Source organism: Rhineura floridana, chromosome 11, assembly GCF_030035675.1.
Source record: "Rhineura floridana isolate rRhiFlo1 chromosome 11, rRhiFlo1.hap2, whole genome shotgun sequence".
In the NCBI taxonomy this organism is placed as follows: Eukaryota; Metazoa; Chordata; class Lepidosauria; order Squamata; family Rhineuridae; genus Rhineura; species Rhineura floridana.
Window position 1 is genome coordinate 62,018,601 of NC_084490.1, and position 24,370 is coordinate 62,042,970.

Below are 24,370 nucleotides of genomic sequence, written 5' to 3' on the forward strand. Positions count from 1 at the left end.
ATGTTAGCAAAACCTTTTCCTATTGTGGCTGCATTATTTTATAGGAATGTTATGGTAAGAGTTCTGGATACTTCCAATCAGCAATGAAGGCAAACGACACATTTTTTTTAGAATTCCTCTTTATGTTTTGCTGACACACTAAGCCCATTGATGTATGTAGGTGCCAAGCTTTTCTTTAACTCCATAAAGTTTTCCACATACTGTACTCTGTTTCTGTCAGCTCCTGCTTACCTTCTTCAGCATTTCATGCTGATGATTTAGTTCTTCTGAAGGAGCTGTAAGCATCAGTGTAGACGCATAAGAACAACATGAAAAAAGAATCTAAGGTCACTTCCAGGCAACCTGGTTATTGAGCATTCATTTATCTGTTTGCACAAATATTATGGGGAGGTTAGAGGGCATTGGCTATTTATTGAACATTCAGTCTGACTTGTTTGCAGGGAGGTTAGATCACATTATGTCAAGCAAATGCTACAGCACACTTTCCAGTGTATTTTCCTGTCACTTTCCTTGTCACAAAAAGTCTATGGGGGGGAGAGGGGGAAGCAGGTTTATTGTGTAAGACCTCCAAATCAATTTTAATTGCACAATTTGAGTTTGCTGGAATGTGGTTGAATCCCATCTAAAAACAGCATCAGACTGGAAGAACCCTTAGTGTGAGGATGAGTGTAATTTAATGAGAGGACTCACAGCCAAGCTATAAAAGTTGCAAGCCGAGCTTCCTTCTGGCTTTGCAACTGAAATTAAAGATGCTACCACATCAAATGCCACTTGAGGCTTCAGTTTTGTCCACCTTTATTTTTCTACTTGCTGCATGTACGTTAATTTGTCCTTATTGATTAAAAAAAACATCCAAAAATGGTTTAAGTGAAAATGTTTGAAGAACAGGAGGCAGGGAGGTTTCTTGCTAGCACCGTGGATGCCTGCCAGTTACCAGCTGCTATAAACTTGCAAGACTTGCATTTTCAGAGCTCAACCCTAGAGGAAAAAAAAGGGTACATTTAGAGTGAAAGGACTAAATATGTTTTGGAAGCTCTCTCCTACTCCTACAAAGTTTACATTTGCCATCATCCAAAAAGCATCCAAAGATTATGCAAGACAAAAAAAGTAACTCCCTTGAGTAATGCAAATGATAATACCTTGAGCTATGAATATTATTGCCTTCACCTAAGCTGGTGAGGATAAAGAATTCATTTTCTCTTCTTTAGACTACTGAACATTTTCAGTAATATCTGAATTATTTCAGGGGTAACAGCTGGCTTTTATATTTCCAGAGATGGGTAATAAGCCACTGTACATTTCTTGTTTTTGGGAGGCCTTGGTGCAACCTGAAACATGCATAGCACCTCTCATGTGAATGTCTGCTATCCAGCACTCCATCTTAAGATTCTTACCAGCTGTAGATGGCTACAACACCAGACATTTTCCCTTCTCCCCCCATCCTTTGTTCTTCAACTAGCCTGAAAGAGTTCTTGAGAAGGCAAAAGCTTGCACACTCTTCTGTGACATTTTGGTTGGCTTAATAGAAGTACTGCTTTAATATGAATTTTGGAATTTAATCTATCATTGAATTTCATTTTATAAGCTCATTCTTGTTTCTCAGTGCACTATATTTGAAAAACAGAAGAACTATCTGATATTGGTGCTAATAATTCAGTATAAGTACACTGAAAATGGAAAAAAGGATCTTCTTTATTTTTTAAGATTAAATGGAAGAAAATAACCTCTCACCATATAACGTCTGTTTGGTCATTTTTCTACATATCTCTCACTAAATCAATCATTAAACCCTTTTCTTATACATCTTGAAATACATTGGTAGTTTTTGACTTCTCTGCTTACAACAAAAATATGAAACCACAAGAAGTACAATGACAGACTTCCATGTCAGATTGTGGATTTGTGTATACAAGGATACAAGCACAGCATACTCTTTTACTGGTGTGGCATGGGGGGGAAAAGTCCTGTTAAGCATTATATAGCTTCCATCTTTAAAGTCCATGTTTGCTACTACAGGTGAAGAGATCCCTCCTTTCATCTTGAAGAAGTCACCTTCATAGGCAGAAGGTGGGGTTTCAGAGAATTTGTATGGAGAATCTTACTAAACCTACAGCTGCAATACTAACTGCTGAAGGCCTCTACAAAGCCATCTCTTTATTGTGTTGTGGCTTCCCTTTCATTCAGTACCACATACTCTGCTTCAGATACACATGGTAACACTTGATGGGTTGTAGATGCAAAAGTTTTACTTTCTTACCATACTTGGAAGAACTATCATTTTCAAATATATTTCACATTTTGTCCGTGGTAACATTTGAAAAAATCTTTAGACATTTGAGGATTCTAGGTATAGCCAAATATACATGTTTTAATGCAGTGTTTTTCACTTTTTAAACTCTGGTATTTCTATCCTGATTTTTCAACTTGTTTATATTTTGTATCCTAGCAAATTAAGAAATGCTATTTCAGAGTGGGAAAAGGGCTCTTTTCCATTTGTGTAAGATATTTGCCTAAACTCATCATGGATTGCCATTATTCATCTATAGAAGATTGAGGCAGATTTCTTATAAGTGGGACATCCTTCCAAAGCTGTCACTGTGTTTTGGATTCAATTCTGTGACCAGCATTTGAGAACATTTATAGCCCACACCTCTGATAATGACCAAAAGTAGGGAGCAATTGACTTGTCTCCTAGAAAGATCACTGGTATACTGTATAGCACACTAAGGAATCAACCAGAAAGTTTGAGGAAGCACTTTATTCCTGAAATACATACTGTTTCAGCAGCTGTAGCAAAAAAGGTGAAAACCAAGCACATGGTATTGCAATTAGCAGATTAATCAGTTTGATACTTGTTGCTAAGATTAATTAGAGCAGTGTTTCCCAGCCCTCTTGTAAGAGGATCTACCAATACATAGTAGCCTACTCTTTTGAATCTAAAGTTTAGATTAAAACATTGTACAGATGTACGAAGCAGTAGTAGATCATGTGATCAAATGTGCTCTCCCACCATATTTAAAAATGTGCTTTCAAAGTGAGTTTAGAATACAAAGGTTCATTTTAATCTAGGTTGTGATATTTGTAAGTATTGACAAACAAGCATGAGTGTGTGTGGGTGTGTGTGTGTCAGAGAGAGAGAATTTGAATGAAAGGAGAGGAGGGAAGACATGTGCAATCCCATACCACTCTTCTTGACAGCCTGAATCTTTGAAATTGGGATTCATTCAGTTAAAATGACAAGTGCTATAATGTTAAGCTAAAATAGCAACTAAATACATTTGAGTCTACATTATTTCCAAATTTACTAATGAAAAACAAATATAGCCTGATTTGGTTAGGCTCCATTGTTTGGTTTCAAGCTAGATTTCAAGATCCTGTTCCTGGATCTGCTGTGTTATGTTCAGTACCTATCTAACCTGCTAGTCATCCCAATGGAGTTATTGATAAATTGCTAATGTATTTTTCAGCCTGTTTTTGACTGAACTGGGTTTCAGTATTAACTTATACACAGCTTATGTTATCATTAAACTACATCTGGTGAATAAGAAATGTAAACATTAGAACTTGTTTCAAGTACTATTAAATATATATTTTAAAATTCCCTGTGTTTTTGGTGAATGATGTTAATTTTGCATTGATATTCACAAAAAATCATTTTCATATTGTTTATCTACTAAATATCGCTAGTACCTTGTCCACCTAAGGGTGTTTCACACATGCAAACCTGATCTTATGCTTCCCTGGGCATTAGACATATGGGGGCAACATAGTGTTGTTGTTGTTCATTGTTACCTGCCCCGGGCTCCTTCCAGGAGGAAGGGCAGGATAGAATAATTAATAATAATAATAATAATAATAATGGTGGGTTACAAGAATTTAAATACAATATGAAGGGCAGTTTAAATCAAGAGATTACAGATTACAATCAAAAGTAGGAACTTGCCATGGAGAATAATAAAAGTAGGAATTTGCCATGGAATAAATTTTAGATATTACACATAATTTAAAAAATCTTTAATAAATAAATTGATGTTTAAACTTCCACTCATGCACCAGAAAACATGGATATGGTAAATTAAGGCCTTAATCTTAATGTGCATGCCATGTGAGCAGTAAATTCATTCTGTCCTGTATTACTTACATGGCATGCAAGTTATAGTGTCACATATTTTGTTCATTTAAAACATAAACCTCTTTGTACCTACACCTCCCTTAGGCTGCAATCCAATACACATTCACTGAAAATAGCTCAGTTCCACTGAATCCAATGGAGCTTGCTTTTGAGTAGACATGTACTGGATTGCAGCCTTAGTCTTTCAGTCTCAATCTGCTTCCAACTCCCATGTACACACAAGCACATTATACAATCAGTCAGGTACGTACATGAACACTAACCCTCTCTTTCCCAGATTTCCTGGTTTCATCAATTTCAAGACTCTTCAGTCTTGCAGGAGCCATCTTTCTTTACAGAAGAGAAGCCATCCAGGAAGAGTCAAACCTAACATGAAGCATGCATTGCAATATGACTTGCTCTTACTAAATGACTGACTAAGGCTGCAATACAATACATACTTACCTGGGAGTAAGTCCCACTGGACCTTACTTCTGAGTAGACATGTATTGGATTGCAGCCTTAAACACCTCATTTTCACCAAACAAGGAAGGTCAAGACCTCTAAAATTTCCTTGTCTTTTGGGGGGCATTCTTCCCTTTGCATGTGGCAAAATGAAAACGGGAAGATATGCTAAGGGGCCATAAAAATTGAGAAATGTGCATATCAATGGGAAATCTTTAAACTACTGTATCACAGCCATTTCTTAACAGATGTTTTTTTAAAAAAATATTCAATGTATAGTGTTCACCGCATAGATTCTCTGTGCCATGTGATTTAGAATGATTAGAATGTTGAGGCTGTATCATGATAGAATACTGTCTGATCCTCTGCATTAAATATACAGGCATACATTCTATATTGTTTTAAATTTTTAAATTGTGTTTTAAATTGTTTTTAAAAGATGTATTTTAAATTGTATTTGTTTTTAGTTATTGTAAACCGCCCAGAGAGCTTTGGCTATGGGGTGGTATACAAGTTTAATAATAAATAAATAAATAAATAAATTTGTTTACATTTATATGCCACCTTTCTTCCACACAAAGTGGTGTACAAGTGGTTTCCAGGTGGTCATCCATCTGGGCACTGACCAGATCCACGTGGTGGCCTCATTTGTCCTCAGCCGGTAACTAGACCTTGGTCAGGCAACTGCTGGCATTGTGAAGGTTTCTTGTTACCAAACAAGCTTTCAACTTTTTTGAGGACTTCTGCATATTCTCTTTCTTTTATTATCCAATCCTCGAAAGAAAAATATGCAAGACTTTCAGTAAAGCAAGAGATACTTTTCCCAGTGGTAACAAGGAAGAAACAATGCTTTGTTGTTGCATTTTTTTTTAATGAGTTAAATAAGGAAAAAGAAAAAGGTGTATGCACAATGTTTTCCTTAAATTACTTCACTGAAGTGGTGGTGGAGAAAACAAAACATAATTATCAACGCTTCTAACTTGTGCTATTTCTAGAAGCGTTGAAAGCACGACTACGAGAATGAGAAACGCCTTGAACACTATGGAGTCCTATAAAAATGATTATACTCCTGTTATTATTATTACTATAAAACACTCCGTCGGCTGGGAAATAACAGAAACTATTGAGTAACAATATCCGTACCTGCTGGGAACGCGTGCAGTGACGAGGAGGCTGTCTTCTGAGGGCGCCTGTCAGAGGAGAGTCGGCTCTCCTCATCTTGGCTTCGGGATTGGCCTGCCTGAGTCACGGGCTCGGCCTTCCTCCATCCGGGAAGGGAGTACGAGGCGGGACCGGCTGGTTGACTAGTGGTTTCTCTCCCCGCTTCCTCCCTTGCCGGCTCCTCGCTGGTGCTTGTTCCTCCTTTTCCATTCCGAGGAGCGCCTGCTCTCAGCTCCCGCCCGCCTCCCTGCTTGGCCTACGGAGCGGACCGGAGCAGACACGGTGAGGACGAAGAGGCAGCGCGTGGCGGACACTGGAGGCGGCCGCAGCCGGTGAGGCAGGGAGGAAAAAATAGGAGGGCAGCTTTTGCGATACGAGCCTCTAGTGAGGCAAGCCGGCAGGGCTCGCCTGCCTGGCGGGGCCTTCTTTGATAGAGGCCAGCCGGAGGTAGTTTCCGCGGGAACCTGCCTACCGCCTTCACGTCGCCCCTCCTTGCAGAGGAGAGGGGAAAGTCCAATGTGTGTGAGGAGGAAATGACAGGGAGGTATTGTTGAGGAGTCGGGGGGGGAGAGTGCCTTCAGGCCTGAATGGCCCCTGCACCCGCGGAGCTTGCAGTTTACACTTGGACAGGAAGGAAGGGAGAGAAAAGCAAGGATGACAGTGCTACATCGCACATGGCATTTTTGCTCAATGTATGAGGAGGGCGAGAGCAGCAGGGTTTGTGATGTCTTTCCCATGGATCAGCGCCAACTCTTCTAAAAATACCCTCTATTTTCAGTGCCAGGTTTCAGCTCCCATAGTCATTGTGTTAGTCTGTAAGGAGCCACAGGTCTCTTTGTTGTTTTGGAAGATATGAAGTAAGAATAATTGTAACTGTGCCGTGTGCGCCACTCGGTTATTGATACTCGCTCCTCACGTATCAAAGAGCTAGGGCAGTAGAGATTTCCCGACTGTGTGCCTTGCGACAGCAGTGCCGTTAAGTGTGCCTCTAAAATTTGAAGGCAGGTAAGCTGCTGTATCTGTGCCTGAGTTGCTCCTCCAGGCTTGCATTTTTGTTGGGCATATTACCCAGAACAGTGACTCAAACAAAAATTGAGGAGCTAGGCTATGACGTGCATGGTGCCATAACTATCAACAGTTTGGGGAAGGATTTCCAGATCTGGGGGTGTCATTATGAAATGCCCTTAAGGGGTAACATCTTTCTGACTTGCTACTGCTCTTGCTCTCTGCTTTGCCCCCAGGCTGAAAAGAAAAGCAGTGGCTATCATTCTGTTGCATTGAGTATGCCTCTGAAGACAGAAGAGGGTTGGGCTTTTGGTTGGTTAAAAAAGGTTTGGTCAGTTGACTGGTCAAATAATGGAAATGGACTGCCTTCAAGTCGATTCCGACTTAGGAAAACTTAGGGTTTTCATGGTAAGCGGTATTCAGAGGTGGTTTTATCATTGCTTTCCTCTGAGGCTGAGAGGCAGTGACTGGTCCAACGTCACCCAGTGAGCTCCATGACTGTGTGGGGATTCGAACCCTGGTCTCCCAGGTCATAATAGTCAAGTATTTTTAAAGCATGACCTTTGATTAGAACAATTAAATATACAATTTTATCTTCAGATTTGATGTGTATGCTAATTGCAACAATAAATTAGTTACTTTAATTGCTTCACAGTAATCAACTAAAATATTATAGTGTTTACAGTGTTAGGTAAGGTTTTGATAAATATTTTTATAAATACGAAAAATATTTCTTTGGCTTTTATACTTGAATATCAAGGGCAGCCTACAGCTATGCATTTATTATTATTGCTACCAGGCCAAGTTCAAGGTTCTGGTTTTGGTGTGCAAAACCCTATGCAGCTTGGGACCAGGATATCTGAAAGAACATCTTACCCTTTATATAACCAATTGATCACTGTGCTCTGCAGGTGAGGGCCTCCTGCAGATACCATCTGGTTAGGAGTTCCGTTCATGCACAACATAGGAAGCGGACGTTTAGTGTAGTGGCTCTTACCCTTTGGAATTCCCTTCCCTTAAATATCAGACAGGCACCTTCTCTGTTATCTTTTTGGTGCCTGCTGAAGACCTTCCTCTTTCAACAAGCCTTTTAAGTAGAGACCTTATCCCAGTCTGTGTTGGAATTACTTTGTTAGATTTGTTCAAAGCTTTTTTTTTCTTTAAAAAGGATGTTTTGTTTTAATATGTTTTAAAGTCCTTTTTTAAATATGTTTTATAGTGTTTTTAGTGTTTTTGTTTGCTGACCTGGGCTCCTTCTAGAATGGCATGATATAAATTTAATAAATAAATAAATATTATTTATATCCTGCCTGTCAAGATATAAATCCTGCCAAGGCAACTTTACAGTTGTGCTAAGTAAGCAGCAGGCCAATGTTTCAGGAATCATCAGCATCATGGCTTCCTGGAATGTTTTACTAATAATTGGGGATTGAACAAATACATGGAGTCTTTCAATGGCTATGCAGATTCTCTAGAATGAGGAGCAACCAAATGGATGCTTCCAAAAGTTGGGGTGTTCTGTCGCATTCCAGATAAACAGGAAAATAGGCCAGCTGGTAGGGAGCAACAGTGAGATAAGACTGTTGTCTTTTTGCCCTGCTTGTGGACTTCTGAGAGGTCTCTGGTTGATTACTATGGAGGACGGGATGCTGGACTTCATGGACATTTGGTTTGAGCCAATAGGGCTTTTCTTGCATATAATAACTGTCAATCTAATGGGCAGATCTAGAAATATTTGCATATATTCTGGAAATTACTGGGTTTAATCCAGACTAGGTTAGTTTCATTTTGTTCCCATTGCAGTCGTTGAAATGTTAGTTATTACTTTTCATGTTGATTTCAATGGGCTGCAAGTTCAGCTAACTTACAGTGCAATCATAACCATGTCTACTCAGAAGTAAGAGCCAGGACCACACTAAAAAGACTGTAAATGTTCATTTGAAACACTGAAAGCATAATACATAATAAACAGTACATTATAAAAATGATAACAGTATGACAGATGAACCAATTACAGTGGGACCACTACAAGTACTAAATAACAAGAAATCATAAAGATGAAATATAAGAAGGCAATTATTGTAATACTCTTTTTCCAGTCTAGCTAATTTAAGAGCAAAAGCAGTAAGAATGTTTCACTATATTATAGATCCAGTATACTAAAACATTAGAGGAAAGGTTATTTAAGATTTTAGTGGGAGTAAATAAGATGTAGCCTATTGAGACAGACCTAAGTACTTTGGGGAATAATGAGTAAATGAAAAGGAAATGGACTGCCTTCAAGTCGATTCCAACTTATGGTGACCCTATGAATAGGGTTTTCATGGTAAGCGGTATTCAGAGGTGGTTTATCATTGCCTTCCTCTGAGGCTGAGAGGCAGTGACTGGCCCAGGGTCACCCAGTGAGCTTCATGGCTGTGTGGGGATTCAAACCCTGGTCTCCCAGGTCGTAGTCCAGCACGTTAACCACTACACCACACTGGCTAAATGAGTAAATAAATTACTTTAAATTGGGAAAATATCAGTAAGAAGTTCCATATCTACCAGACCTGGTACAGTGAGTTCTTCTGATTCCAGCAGGGAGATTTCTGAGCAAAAATCAGCCATGAGGATTAGGAAAAATCTCAAATAGATGGAAAAAAACAAAAGAAAAATATAGTCTCTATTAGGCTTGTCATGGGACGAGTACAGGTCTCTTCTTAGCTTGTCCAAGAGAATGGCTTGGGGTAAAGGCTGAAGGTAAAAATGCAAAAATCACATATGCTTTCCATCTCCCAAAACACCAAGCCAGCACGCCTTCAAGGAAGAAATGGGGGGGGGAGAGGAGGAAATGTAAGCTAAAGGCTGTAAAAAAGGAAGCGAGAGGAGGATAAAAATATAAGGTAAGTCATCTTTCTTTGTGTGTTCCTAATATAAAGACCCCTCTTATTTCAAATCTCCACCCTAACTGCGATTGGTTTTCTTTGGCTATACCCCTGAATAATTTTCTCCTTATTACAAAACAATTAGACCTTCCATCAAGACTCTGGGTGGACATATCAAAACAAAGTAATAAATAATGCCCAAACCAGGAAAGGCAATCTTGATACCATTAGGTTTCTGATGGAGAGATTGTAAATATGTCCCCTTCTTTTCCTGATTTAATTGCCCAAAGTAAAGGCCTCTACCTCTAATCAGGAAAAAATCATAAAAGAGCAAAGCATGAGTATCATATAAAACATTCTGAAATTTAATCTGGACCTCCATTAACTTAACCGTGTATTAATTAAAAATGATCTGCTTTGTTTCGACTAACCAGGACTTTCTAAGAGATGAATTTTCATCCTTGAGTTTATTTTACATATAGTTGAGTATTCACCAGATAACAGGAGAAGACATCACACACCTGAACCATGAAATGCTCAGTTCATGTTCTATAACCCCCTGCACTCCTATGGTTCTCCTATGGTTTATGATATCTGTGGTGTTTTTGCATAAACCGCTGCATTCCAGTTTAATAAAACAGAAACATAGATAGCTCTTAACTCTGAACAAGGAGCAAGCCAAATCAAAAGATACCCAAATATATCTGTGGGTCAAAGTAATAAGATCTATACTGGCTTATGAGACTTCAAATAAAATAAATGAAAATAATAGCATAGACTTTCTCTGAATTTAGGCTGGACTGGACCAGGATCATACACCTTATACAGAAACAGTAATAAATGCATGTCCTTACTCCAAATTCTGCTAAAACCAAGAGATAGAATCATCATAACAAAACAATAATTGTCATCACCCACCAGGGCAGTGTCCAAGAATAAACGTTTTTTAGGATTTAGCCTACTACTCCCTTCTTTCAAATAAAGATTCAGCAGTGTTTGGCAATGCAATACCCCCCAATCAATTAACTGCATTGTACAGAGGGTTGACCAGGTCATAAAACAATTCTCCAATATTATTAGCTTTATGACATAATATTTCACTTTCAGTTATAAATTCTTCGATGGGTCAGAGGCACATGTTACCAAATTCTTCCAAGCTGCACAGCAAGTGGATTGGACTGTGAAAGACCAACCCAAATTGTGTTTGCATTTTGACAAACTTGCAGGGCAATCCAATATCTCAGAGAGGAGGTCAGGTCTCCTGCTCCCCTGGTGCATTCACTATAGCTGCCCAATTTCCCTGCTTTTTAAAGTTTGATAGAAATATCTGTGGGCTATAGGTACATTCTTAAACCGCAAGGTTTTTTGGCTATTAGTGAATTGTCTTGGGTTTACTAATGGTTGGTTTTTCCTTAATTGTATTTTAATTTATATTTCTGCACATAATCATATGCAATTCATTTCTATTCATAAGAAGAGCCCACTGGATCAGGCAAGTGGCCCACCAAGTCCAGCATTGTGTTCACACAGTGGCCAGCCAGATACCCAAGGAAAGCCTGCAAGCAGCACTTGAATGCAAAAGTACTTACCCCTCCTGTGGTTTCCAGGAACTGGTATTCAGAAGCATCCTCCCTCCGACTATGGAGGCAGAGCATAGCAATCATGGCTAGTAGCCATTGATAGCCTTATCCTCCATGGATTTTTCTAATCCTCTTTTAAATCCATCCAGGTTGGTGGCCATCCCTTCCTCTTGTGGGAGCAAATTCCACAGTTTAACTATGCACTGTGTGAAGATGTACTTTCCTTTGTCTGTCCTGAATCTTCCAACATTAAGTTTCATTGGATAACCATGAATTCTAGTGTTATGAGAGAGGGAGAATAACTTGTCTCTATCCAGTTTCTCCATGGCATGCATAGTTTTATATACTTCTATCATGTATTTCATATATTTTCATATATTACCTCAGTTGAGAAAACAAAGGTGAACTGTGTGTTGTTCTTCTATAGGTGATCACATCTATCTTTTTTCTTCCAGTCCAAGCAAATACATCATAATGGCGGCAGATTCTATGGAAATTGATGATGCTTTGTACAGGTAAGTAATTTAACAAAATACTGATCCATAGTATATTTGCTTTCATAATAGTAGTAATTGTGGATTTGGCTTGCTTATTATGATCTAGTGGGGAACACGTAATACCTGTCATGACTCTTGCTCTTTAATGGTGTTTTAATTTTAACTCAGCTTGCTATTCCATACAGTTTGAATAACCTTTGTTGGGGTGACTGAACAGCAAATTCCAATAGCGTTTGGAAAATAGGTGCTGCCAATCTTTTTGGCCAATCTTTTGTGCTATGTTGAAAGAACCTTGCATTATCTCCTCTGAAGCTATGTTTAAGGAATTCCCTAATTATTTTCTGCCCTTGACTTAAATAACGTTTTCTTCTTTAGATATTATGTATATATAGTAATGTGCAGACACAGTGGTCCACTTTGGAAATTAAAACATTCCAGTTTTCTTGGCTCAATGCCGTAGATTTCTTTTGCTGCAGTTTTCCACACAGACAGCTGGAATGCCATTCAAGTTAATGGGCTTAAGTAGTGCATATTAGGCTTGGAATCCACTAACTGGGCCCAATTCACTCTCATTCCGTCAAATTGAAATGCAATTCCATCCTGAGTTGCTTTGTTTCCACAAATTTCTGCTTTGCTCTGGTTTGATGTGAAGGGACTTTAATAGAAACTAGGAACAAGAAGTATGCATTGTGTCATGAGAAGAGCTTCCAAGGGAATGGAGAGTAGAGACCCCAGACCTTCCTCTCCCTCCTGTTCCCAGCTTACTTCTGGCTTTGCCAGGCACCCTGTGGTGGCACAGGCTCTCCCGATCCCCCTGGCCATCTCTGTGGTGCCAGAAAAGGGCAGAGGATGCTGTTGGTTGGGCTGGGGAGGCAGATCCCCCTTGGTGGATGATCCAGCTTCCCTCACTCTCCTCTAAGGAATCTGCAGAGAGGCCCAGCAAGGCCATGCTGCAGCTTCTATTGTTGCTTCTCTTCCCCTGCCACCTTTTAGATCTTTTTTTTTTTAAAGGAAGAAAGGGAAAAGTGAGAGAGCTGGCTGAAGTTTACTCACTGGCCACCCAAGTCTGAAGCCAGAAAAAAACCAGAGGAGAAGCTAAAAAGGTGCAAGGGAGGTGGGGGAAAAATATCCTGGGTTGTTCTCCATATGCTCCAGAGAGAGCTTGCGATGAATCTGTTCGCACACCTTGCCTCGCCTCCCTTCTACAGCATTTAGAGGGTTAATACTGGAGATTAAAAGGGAATCCTAGAGCAGCCTTTTTCAAACTTTGGGTCCCCAGATGTTGCTGGACTATAGTTGCCATCATTCCTTACCATTGGCCATGCTGGCTGGGGCTGATGGGAGTTGTAGTCCAACAAAATTTGGGAACCCAAATGTTGGGAAATGCTGTCCTAGAATGTCTCTTTCATGTAGGTGAGACACTCTAGGATTCCCTGTTAATCTCTGTAGTATTAATTCTTAAAATAGGGAAGACAATGCTTTTCAGTTAATTTTCTGTAAAGTGTTGGGGGGGAAAAGTGAAAATCTGAAGATTCAGGATTGTTCCTCAAAGAGAGTAGACATGGATTTTGTAAAAAAAAATTGGTCCCAAGCACGATTTTGATGGAATTATCAACCTCGCTAGTACAGAAACCCGCTGTAACGAGTTCGCTTGGCACTTCCAAGATAAAATCTCATGCATCCGCCGGGACTTAGACTCCAGTATTATGGCAGTTGAACCTAATGAGGTATCCGGAGCACGGTCTTGTCCTTATTTATTGGATGAGTTTCAGTTGGTACAGCTTGAGGACGTTGACAAGGTGCTTGGACTGGTGCGTGCAACCACCTCTGTACTGGATCCTTGCCCCTCTTGGCTAGTGAAAGCTGGCAGGGTTGGAACAGCCGGCTGGGCCAGGGAAGTGATAAATGCCTCCTTGAGAGATGGAGTGGTCCCTAGTTGCTTAAAAGAGGCAGTAGTGAGACCACTTCTGAAGAAACCTTCCCTGGACCCAGATAATTTGAACAACTATAGACTGGTAGCGAATGTTCCATTTCTGGGCAAGGTCTTAGAACGGGTGGTCGCCAGCCAGCTCCAGGTGCTCTTGGATGAAACCGATTATCTAGATCTGGTTTTAGGCCCGGTTTTGGCACTGAAACAGCCTTGGTCGCCCTGTACGATGACCTATGTCGGGAGAGGGACAGAGGGAGTGTTACTCTGTTGATTCTCCTTGATCTCTCAGCTGCTTTTGATACCATCAACCATGGTATCCTTCTGGGGAGACTCACGGAGTTGGGAGTTGGAGGTACTGCTTGGCAGTGGCTCCGCTCCTACTTGGTGGACCGTCTCCAGAGGGTAGGGCTTGGGGAGCATTGTTCGACACCCTGGACTCTCCATTGTGGAGTCCCGCAGGGATCGGTCCTGTCCCCTATGCTTTTTAACATCTACATGAAGCTACTGGGTGCGGTCATCAGGAGCTTTGGAGTGCGTTGTCACCAATATGCTGATGACACGCAACTCTATTTCTCCTTTTCATCTTCTTCAGGTGAAGCTGTTAATGTGCTGAACCGTTGCCTGGCCGCGATAATGGACTGGATGAGAGCTAATAAACTGAGGCTCAATCCTGACAAGACCGAGTTGCTGTTGGTGAGTGCCTTCTCTGACCAGATGGTGGATGTTCAACCTGTTCTAGATGGGGTTACATTCCCCCTGAAGGAACAGGTTCGTAGCTTGGGGGTTCTTTTCGATCCATTCCTGTCTCTCGAGGCGCAGGTGGCCTCGGTGGCTCGGAACGCGTTCTACCACCTTCGGTTGGTAGCCCAGCTACGTCCCTATCTGGAAAGCGACGACCTCGCTTCAGTTGTGCATGCTCTGGTAACCTCTAGATTGGATTACTGCAATGCGCTCTATGTGGGGCTGCCTTTGAAGACAGTTCGGAAACTACAGCTAGTGCAAAACGCAGCTGCTAGACTGTTGACGAGGACTAGGCGGTCCGCACATATAACACCTGTTCTGGCTCGATTGCACTGGCTACCTATCTGTTTCCGGGCCAAATTCAAAGTGCTAGTTTTGACTTATAAAGCCTTACACGGCGCGGGACCACAATACCTAGCGGAACGCCTCTCCCGATATGAACCTACCCATTCACTACGTTCAACATCTAAGGCCCTCCTCCGAGTTCCGACTCATAGAGAAGCTCGGAGGGTCGTAACAAGATCTAGGGCCTTTTCAGTGGTTGCCCCCGAATTATGGAACAGTCTCCCTGATGAGGTGCGCCTGGCGCCTACTCTTTCATCTTTTCGGCGCCAGGTTAAAACCTTTTTATTCTCCCAGGCATTTTAATCTATCTTTTTAGCTTTTAATGTTTTTCAGGTTGTTTAATTGTTTAATATGTATGCTTTACTGTTTTTGTGATTCTATTGTATTTTATCCTATGTTGTGCACCGCCCTGAGAGCCTTCGGGCTGTGGGCGGTATATAAATCGAATAAAATAAAATAAATATGCACACAGGATTGTAACCTTTGTGCTTAGTACTGTCTTTAGTAAGAGTTTAAAGGAAAGCCAAATATTTTGAAAAGTATGTTAAAGTATACAACAACTGTATGTTGCAGTATATTGAAAGTTCTTGGTAGCAGTTCTTATTTAATGTTGAATCTGTGTACCTTGCAAACAATGGGTGGTATCCAAATGTCACTGTCTCATAGTGATTTCTTGATGCCAGATATTTTTTTTCTGCTTGGATCATCTTTATATGAGGTGATACGTAGATGGGATTATGCCACTGAATGGTTATTTTGTGGATGTTTACTCTTTTTTTCTTGTCTTGTACATAGTCGACAGAGGTATGTTCTTGGAGACACAGCAATGCAGAAGATGGCTCAGTCCCATGTGTTCCTAAGTGGAATGGGTGGGCTTGGAGTAGAGATAGGTACGTTAAGGAACCCTTACTATTTTTTTCTGGTATATATTTTATAAGGGTCAGATTTATATATTAAAATTTGTATAATTTATAGTGTACTAAGCTGTAAGTCTTTCTTATATCCTCTGCTAAGTAGATATATCAAATATGGAGATGCTGTTTGTATCACAAGAACTGCCCATAAGAAATGTAATTGTATTCTACCATCTGTTTTATTGTCTGGGGAGGAAACTTCTGTGAACCTTATCTAAGGAATCTTTATTGCAAGGGACTGTCTGAATATACCATATATAAGCATATGATAGCGGAAGCCTCTGTAGGATCATCAGCCTCTGTTACTGAATTGCGGTTGCAGTGAAAGTATTGGAACTGGATTGACAAACAGAAGTGATAATAGGATAGGAATAAATGGTAAGTTAATGTAGAATGAACGAGGTGGTGATAGTCCAGGTGTGACTAATAGACTGCTAATGGCGTGTAGCGAGTCAGCCTCTTTTGAAAGCAGCCACATCTTAATGCGTGTTGTTTTGAATTGGATAGATTAATATGGCTGATATCTTTATTATAGATTATACGTAAAGCAGAATTTCTTATTTAGAATTGAAACTCAAATTGAACTCTTGCCAATCAGAATTTTCTAATAAATAAGTAAAATTTATAATGTTCATCTTTTCAGCTAAGAACATAGTGCTTGCAGGAATCAAGGTAAGGAGAATGAGTTTATTATAATTTTAAAACAAAATTTAATGTTTCCATGAATAACTAATGATCCTTTCACTAACATTTTTCCAGTACACATTATTATCTTTATCCTAAATGTGGTGTGCTAACAGATTTGACTGGAGTGCCAAGATGAAGTCATTTTTGTGAGAGTAACTGTTTATGTACCCCCCCCAAAGCACTTGGGGTGCAGTACAATACAGGTCTACTCAGAAGTAAGCTCCATTGGATTCAATGGGACTTACTCCCAGGTAAGTGTACTTTGGATTGCAGCCTTGAGCAGCAAGTTGTAGGATAGGGCTGTTGACTTTTCTCCAAGAGGAATTTTGGGTTTTTGTTTTCCATGGAATTTGATTCAATAAATCTATTATTATAGTTCTGCTTTAAAAACAACTGAAAAACATTGATTATTTTTAGGAGTTCTGTCTCTGTAAGATGGTGGCTAGCCCTCTAATAAAGAACTTTATAATATTGTTTTAAAAAATGTTATTCTTCAGCAGTGCTGGGAGGCAGGTAAACATACCTGATACCTGTGGTTTCTTTTTAAGTATTTAGAACTTGCACATATATTTTTGTAGTGTATTACACTTTTTTAAAAAAAATGCTGTAGCTGGATCTGGCATAGATAAACATTGGGACACATGAAGAGAAAGGATGGGTCAAAGTAGAAGAAAATGGTCCTGTGTGGAGACAGTGGGAAATGTCTGCTTTTTTGAGACTCTTATGGAATTAAATATCTGCCCAGCATACCTGAGCATTGGAAGTCTTTTTTAGAATTTCTGTATTTGAAATCTCTTCACTTCATTCCAGTGTCCTTTGCAGTAGCTGAATGACTTTTTTCATGGTTCTTCACTATATACTTTTTGCAAATCATAAGTTTTCATTATTAGATATGAACTCAAGAGATGTAGGCTTTCTTAATATACTTAGAATATACTTAGCTGCCCTGGGCTCCTGCTGGGAGGAAGGGCGGGATATAAATCAAATAATAGATAAATAAAATATCTGAGTAGAAAGAATCATGAGGGACAATGTACTATGAAAGAAGTACTGCAAAAACTTAATACAGTATTTAAAACAACCTTAAAAATAATCTTTTACCCCTGAAGAGCCTCTTGTTTAAACAGAGTGATACCCAATGCTAGTCATACTTAAAGTACACCTGTTGAAAGTCCACTGATTTCAGTGGGTCTACTCTGGGTATGACTAACATTGAATATCACCCATACAGTTGTTAATAACTAGTTGTACTTTAAAAGTAAAAGCTAACTTCTATGGTTCTAAATGATAATTGGGTATCTGGGGTCATATGATAGAATATTGAAGAGAGCCATTCCTTGTGCCTTCTGTTTTTTGATATGTCCGTGTTGAAGAAACAAGGCATGGATCTCAGAACCTGGATGGTTTTGTCTGTGTGTGCAGCACATGCATGCACACACGTAAAGGTCAACAGAATTGTTATTTTGGTACAACAGTACTCAGCTGGTTTAGAATCTGCAGGCAAACTATTACCTAGGGCTGGTTATAAGGGAACATTCAACCCCAGTGTTTCAACATCCATCACTTGCTGCCATTCTGGGTACAATTCAAAGTGCTGGTTATGACCCATAAAGTTGTATATGATTTGGGACTAGGTTCCTGCCTAGGTTTTTAAATCTCTACTAGAAGCCCTCATTTCTGTCTTGCTAACATCTGAAGCATGTTTGTCAGGAACTATAGAACAGGTTGTCTTGGTGGCTGCTCCCAAGCTCCTTGAACTTGTAGAACTCCTTGCCAAGGGATGCCTGTCTAGCCCCTTGTCTCGTGACCTGCCAGCAGACAGTCCTTTGGTCTTATAAGCTGACTCTGTATGGTTACTGTAGATGTTGCAATTTGTTCAACTGGTTGCATTTTCCCCAGTTTTACACCTACTTGTTTTATGTATTGATTGCTATTTTGTATTTTTTGTTAGCCACCTTGGACACTATTTGGTGGAAATGCAAGAAATTTAACAAACAATTGTTACTCCAATGAAATGTAAGAATGGAGGAATATATTTATAGTACGGATGTGAATGCCCTCAAAAATCACAGGGCAAAATTAGACAGCATATTAAATGCGAAGCCGCCACCACAACAAGCAGCAGTGAATCTAGTTTCCCTTTCTAATAGAACTCATGCTATGATGTCACCATAGTTTGTGTTTTCCCATCTCCCTTCAAATGATTGCTTGGCAAGGAGCAGGGAAATCAGAATCTGGGTAAGCTTTAATAGATGTTACATAGGGCAAGGGAGAAGTGAGACACATGGCTGGTGTTCTTGGTGTCAGTCTTAAGTTCCTTCAGTGTAACACAAATGTAATGTCTAGTTTGGCCCTAAGCAATAAATCTGATAAATTTGCATGATTCATTATTTATTTATATTTATGTATAAATACATTTGTATACCGCTATTTTGTTAAAAACATCAAAGTGATTTACATCAAGTTAAAAAAAACATTAAAAATACAATAAAAACAAAGATCAACTATTGCAGACAGACATCTTCTTAACTTTGCGTAAAACTGGTAGTATGCATAGCATTATGCAATTGCCACGTAGAATATATTTTAATTTTTGTATTCCTAATCCTTTCCAAAGGCTCTCACCATCCATGATACCAAGCAGTGCAAGACATGGGATTTAGGAACAAACTTTTTTGTTCGTGAAGATGATGTTCTAAAATTGAGAAACAGGTTTGTATAGTTCTTCAGCAGTACTGTAAGCTTTTTAAGTTTTTTGTCTTGCTGTATACCAATTTTGTTTTTATTTTTTGAAATTTAATGTCACTTTTGGAGTTTGTTTTCAAAAAGATTGGATTGATTCTTGTTAGCTTATTGTATGTGAGGTATTAAAATTAACAGCATTAAAGCAGTGAGTGGATATAACTTTTGTACATTTAAGCAGAGAAGCTGGGAAAGCATTTCTTGTTCATTTTTTTAAAAAGAATATGTGCGATTGTCCTACAGAATTGTGGTATTCTCCTGAAGGAGAAAACACAGACCGTATATTCAGTATGGGAGCCAAGGAGTTACTGTAGCAGCCTTGTGTGTATCCCTTTTTCAGTAGAAAGCAGTATGAAGGTCAGGAAAACAATAGGATATTTTAGTTCAACATATAATCAAGTATTTAAAACACAAACTGAACTAAATGTGTTAAAATTATGTGTATTTTAAACATTATTTGACAGAATGATATGCTTCAGCATGGCCAATGATCAGGGGGCTCTAGTCCAACATCTTGCAGAGCCACAGGTTCATCAATCTTACCCTTCAGTTGAAAAATTTGTGTTATAGAATTGTACTCTAATTACAGTAGGGCCCCGCTTTACGGCGTTCCGCTTTATGGCGCTTTGTTCATGCGGCAGTTTTCAATTAAGGAAAGGCCCCGCTCTTACAGCGCTTGTTCCGCTAATACGGCGGGTTTCTTTCCGTTGCGCGCCATTTTGACGTCATTTTGACATCATTTTTGCGCGACACGGCCCATTATAGTCTATGGGGCCCTGCTTTATGGCGATTTCCGCTTTACGGCAGGGGCCTGGTCCCTAACCTGCCGTATTAGCGGGGCCCTACTGTAACTCAATGAAAAATGCATTTCTAAAATTGGAAAAATTTCTGTAAAAAAAATAGCAGTGGAAATCTTCTGCAATATCTATAATTTCATCAATGAAATATTTCTTCTTCAGTAAATAATGCCATTACCTGATTTATAGCATGGAAGAGCTTTCAGAGGGACAAATCTGACTAAAACAATTTTAAATAGTTCTGTGTAAAATCTGCAATTAAAATGATAATCAGTGAAATTTGTTACGTTTTGCAAAGATCTTTTGCGAAGAGTGTTGTGTTTTAACTTGACCTTCATTATAGGTAAAGTTGAGTCAGAAGCAAGTCACTTAGCAAAAGGCTTGGCTTCACCAGCTAATGTTGGTTAAATTAGACCAGGATGCCCAATGATAAGGATAATGGGAGTTGTAGTTCAACAACTTCTGGAGGGTACTAGGGTAACATTATTAGACTTGTCACGATCATTTCATACTTCTGAAATGTGGACCATGTTTTACTGAGTTGATACAATCATCTAAATAGCTGGTTGTCTGTATAAGTAACATCTTGACCAGACAGGGACGTTTTCTGAATTAGTGTAATTACGAGTTCTTCTTTTTAACCCCTAGACAGTTGGTGTAGTAATAATGATTGGCTTTATATATATCAGCAGATGGTCTAGTAACATTTGGCCCTGTATTGAAAAGGTTGAGCTTTTAAGTTTAGCCTATTAATAACTGGAAAATGTATTTCAGAGCTGAGGCATCACTTCACCACGTTGCAGAGCTGAACCCATATGTCCAGGTGATGTCATCAACTGCCCCTTTAAATGAAGTTACAGACATCTCTTTCCTCAGACAGTACCAGGTATTTGACATGTGTTTGAAACATCTGTTCACTTTCCAGGGGTCAGATTTTGGCTGACCTTGGTAGCTAGACATCACTTGTGACCATTCCTGCTGCTTTGCCTCCCCTTCCCAAAGTCCTTTTGCAAGTACTTGCGGGAGCGATTGACTCACTATCTCACCTTTGTGTGACTGGGATTTGAAGGTACTTAAGACAATCCCTCTTGCTTCTTCCAAGTATCTGCAAGCCCAGGACTAAGTGAGAATCAGCCCCTTTCCCACCTTCCAGAGTACTTGGGTGGAAGAGGAGAAGTGTGATCATTCTATCACTTTTGGGTGTACTTTGAAGGCAATTAGAAAAAGCAAGATGGTTTTAATGGTCACTGCTACAGACTGCTAGATTAAATAGAAATAAGTGAGTTGCCCAAGATCACAAACCCAGTATAGATTTGGATCTGTGCCCCAAACACCAACATATATCTCGTATTTGCTACTGTAACAAAACACCAGTTTTACTGAAGGAAAACTTAATTTCCTGTCAAAATCAATTACAGCTCAATAAATTTTACTTCCTATTAATAATTCAGCCAGATTACTCTTAAATAATTTTTTTCAGTTAATTTGTACCTCATCCCAAATAATATACTAATGAATTAATTTACCTCCCAATATATTTCCCACCTAGAATCCTCCAAACTCCTTCAGTTAATTAACCACATTCATTATTACCCCCAAACCCCTTCTAAGTCAATTCCTGTGAAGGGACAAATGCTTCACAATGTTTTCTCCTCCCCCAGGACCTCCAGAAAGCCAAAGAAATTAGAACAAACTACTTTCTTTGCTGTCTTATTAGTAGAATCATAGAGTCGGAAGGGGCCTATAAAGCCATCGAGTCCAACCCCCTGCTTAATGCAGGAATCCAAATCAAAGCATGCCCGACAGATGGCTGTCCAGCTGCCTCTTGAATGCCTCCAGTGTTGGAGAGCCCACCACCTCCCTAGGTAATTGGTTCCTTTATTATACTACTCTAACAGTTAGGAAGTTTTTCCTGATGTTCAATTGAAATCTGGCTTTCTGCAACTTGAGCCCTTTATTCCGTGTCCTGCACTCTGGGACAATCGAGAAGAGATCCCGGCCTTTAAGTACTTGAAAAATGATATCAGTCTTCTCTTCTCAAGGCTGAACATGCCCAGTTCTTTCAGTCTGTCCTCATAGGGCTTTGTTTCTAGTCCCCTGACCATCCTTGTTGCCCTTCTCTGAACTTGTTTCAGTTTGTCTGCATCCTTCTTAAAGTGCAGTGTCCAGAACTGGATGTAGTATTCAAAATGAGGCCTAACCAGTGTTGAATAGAGGGGAACTAATGCTTCACACGACTTGGAAACTATACTTCTGTTAACACAGCCTAAAATAGCTTTTGCCTTTTTTGCAGCCACATCACACTGTTGGCTCATATTCAGCTTGCGATCAATAAATACCAATTGTGGAGTCCAAGACTATATTATATAAACACAAGCAAAGATTTTTGTTGTGCCAGAGAGAAAGAAGGTGGCTAATTTAGAGAAACATAACAGAGAACTTTCTGTACTTTAATAGATTTGGAGCCTAATTCTATTCATGTCTATTTAGAAATGCATCCCATTGAGTCCAATGGGACTTACTCCCAGATTAAGTGTATACAGAGTAGTACTGGATGGTTATATCAAGCTGTCTTCAGCACAGCCATCCTTGCCATGCCCTGCCTGTCTTCCTTCATCCCCAGTTCTCTATCTGAGGAAGTGTTGAGCCCAGGGGTGACAGACCCAGCCTCCTTCCCGAGGAAGGAGGGGGAAGGCACGAGTTTCAGAAGCCTCAGCCGTTAGGGAGCATGGATGATCCAGCTGTTGTTGAGTCTAACCCTGACCTTGGGGAAGAGAGAGAGTCGCCCGCCCTGCCATTTCCCATGGCTGGTCCTGCCCCTCAATGGGAGAGCGCTCAGCCCCTCAGCACTCCCACGGGACTGTTGGGGGATGCTCCTGAGAGAGCAGACACTCCTCCTTCACCAAGCAGTATCTTAAAAACGACCGACGCTTCCCCGCCCTCCGCTCTCCCGCCTGCCGATCAGGAACCTGTGCTTTCCGATGAGCCCTCGGAGGCTCGCCCCCCCTCACTGTGCTCACGACGTCGGGAGAAGCAGACAGGGCAGAAGGAGGCGTGTGTGTGATGGAGTGAGAGGTTACACCCCAAGACCTCTCCTATTTGAGGCTACCGTGCCCGGAAGTGGGCTCTGAGTCAACTTTCCTCACAAGTTGCAGAGCATGTCGAGAGTGCAGTTAGGGATTGTAGTGAGTTAGCATAGGGGTTTCTACGAGGCACACAGCCTTTGATGTATCCATTACTTTAATAAAACAAGAATTGATTGCACCCTCGTCTCCGACTGGTGGCTCTCGCTCTGAACTGGACAGGAAGTCAGAGACAATCATTCTTCAGATTGTCAAGTTGAGACTGAACTTGCTGTAGAGACGGCTGAGGAGATCCAGCAGTGCCTCTGTGTTCAAGACATTCTCATTGCATCATGGCCTGCACAATGGTAGCTGTTTCAGTTACTTCAGCTGCACCTTGGTTGACACGGTGCTGAGGAGAGCAAACAGAGCATCTGTCTCAGGAGGAGAGATACCAAGGCTAAGAAAAGTAGGAGAGGAAATCTGCCTCTTTTTTATGGCTGATGCTGATTTGGCCTGTTTTGAGGGTCTGTTTGTATAAATTGTCTTAATGTCTTCATTAGTTTTTATTGAGTGCTTCATAAGTTGGAAATACAAACCAAAAGTATTTACATTTTGTATTTATGCTATGTATAAAGTGTAATTCTATGCATGTCTACTCAGAAGTAAATCCTATTGATTTCAAAGCAGGCAGCTATTTGTCTCTAGGCTTGCAAGACCCTCTGTGACATCAGAGCAGCAGAGTCAGTGGCAGTCAGAAGGAACTTGACATTTCTTGCCTGTCTTGGGCTTCAGTTATGCAGCCATGGGGTTTGGCATCTGACTGCTTGTTAATTCACTGGCAGGCTCCCACTGTGACATCAGGTCACAAATAACACAAATAAGAAATGCTATAGTGAATGCTCAGAGGAATGCAAAGGCAGTGCTTTGCTTCTTTTACACCAAAGGGAGCCAGTGCATTACAGCTAAGGTTTTAGTCCAGATGTTGTATGGTTCTCAGTTATGTGCTTATGACAACTATGCCCCTTTTGAAGCCATACAACTAAATTTCTGAGAGCTGTATTTGGAGTCCTGAGCTGTTTGCCCAATCTTGCAGTTAGAGGTGGGTCAAATTTCTGTAGAGGCCCATGCGTGGGTGCATAAGATAATTTTTTTGTTGATTTTCTTCCCTGTGGGACTGGCTCCACTGACTCTGATGTCTTTCAGATAAAATGGAAAAGGGCACTGTATGAGAAATCTTGGTTTCACTCCTAGTGCTCTTTTACTTCTTGGCTATACCAAAGCTAAAGTTACTAACCAACAGCGAATTTGGGATATAGGACTGCAAAATCACTTAAGTATGGATGCATTATGTCCTGACTTTAGGATAATGGGTGGGCATTTGCACCTGCAAATTATTTGGCAAACTTGACTATCCCTAAATTCAGAAAAGCATTCATTCATATTAGCTAGACTCAAAGTTCTGCCAT

The 24,370-nt window shown here is 40.2% G+C and overlaps 1 protein-coding gene and 1 long non-coding RNA gene across 5 annotated transcripts in view; one reads left to right on the forward strand and one right to left on the reverse strand.

Annotated features, from left to right (window-relative positions):
• Window positions 1–778: 778 nt before the first annotated feature.
• Window positions 779–6,347, reverse strand: LOC133365799 (uncharacterized). Its single transcript, XR_009758321.1, has 2 exons — window positions 5,720–6,347; window positions 779–978 (listed from the first exon to the last, which is right to left on the reverse strand). It is a non-coding gene; the product is annotated as an uncharacterized LOC133365799 (long non-coding RNA).
• Window positions 5,763–24,370, forward strand: part of UBA6 (ubiquitin like modifier activating enzyme 6) — an 88,755-nt gene continuing 70,147 nt past the window's right edge. The window contains exons 1-6 of one of the 4 annotated variants that reach the window (XM_061588048.1): window positions 5,763–6,019; window positions 11,642–11,701; window positions 15,495–15,589; window positions 16,257–16,285; window positions 18,918–19,012; window positions 20,614–20,725. In XM_061588048.1, coding sequence (XP_061444032.1) covers window positions 11,661–11,701; window positions 15,495–15,589; window positions 16,257–16,285; window positions 18,918–19,012; window positions 20,614–20,725 — 372 coding nt within the window. In that variant the 5' untranslated portion in view covers window positions 5,763–6,019; window positions 11,642–11,660. Of the gene's footprint in view, window positions 6,070–6,651; window positions 6,743–11,641; window positions 11,702–15,494; window positions 15,590–16,256; window positions 16,286–18,917; window positions 19,013–20,613; window positions 20,726–24,370 lie in introns of those variants that run through there. The other 3 variants (XM_061588045.1, XM_061588047.1, XM_061588046.1) reach the window with 3 other exon arrangements.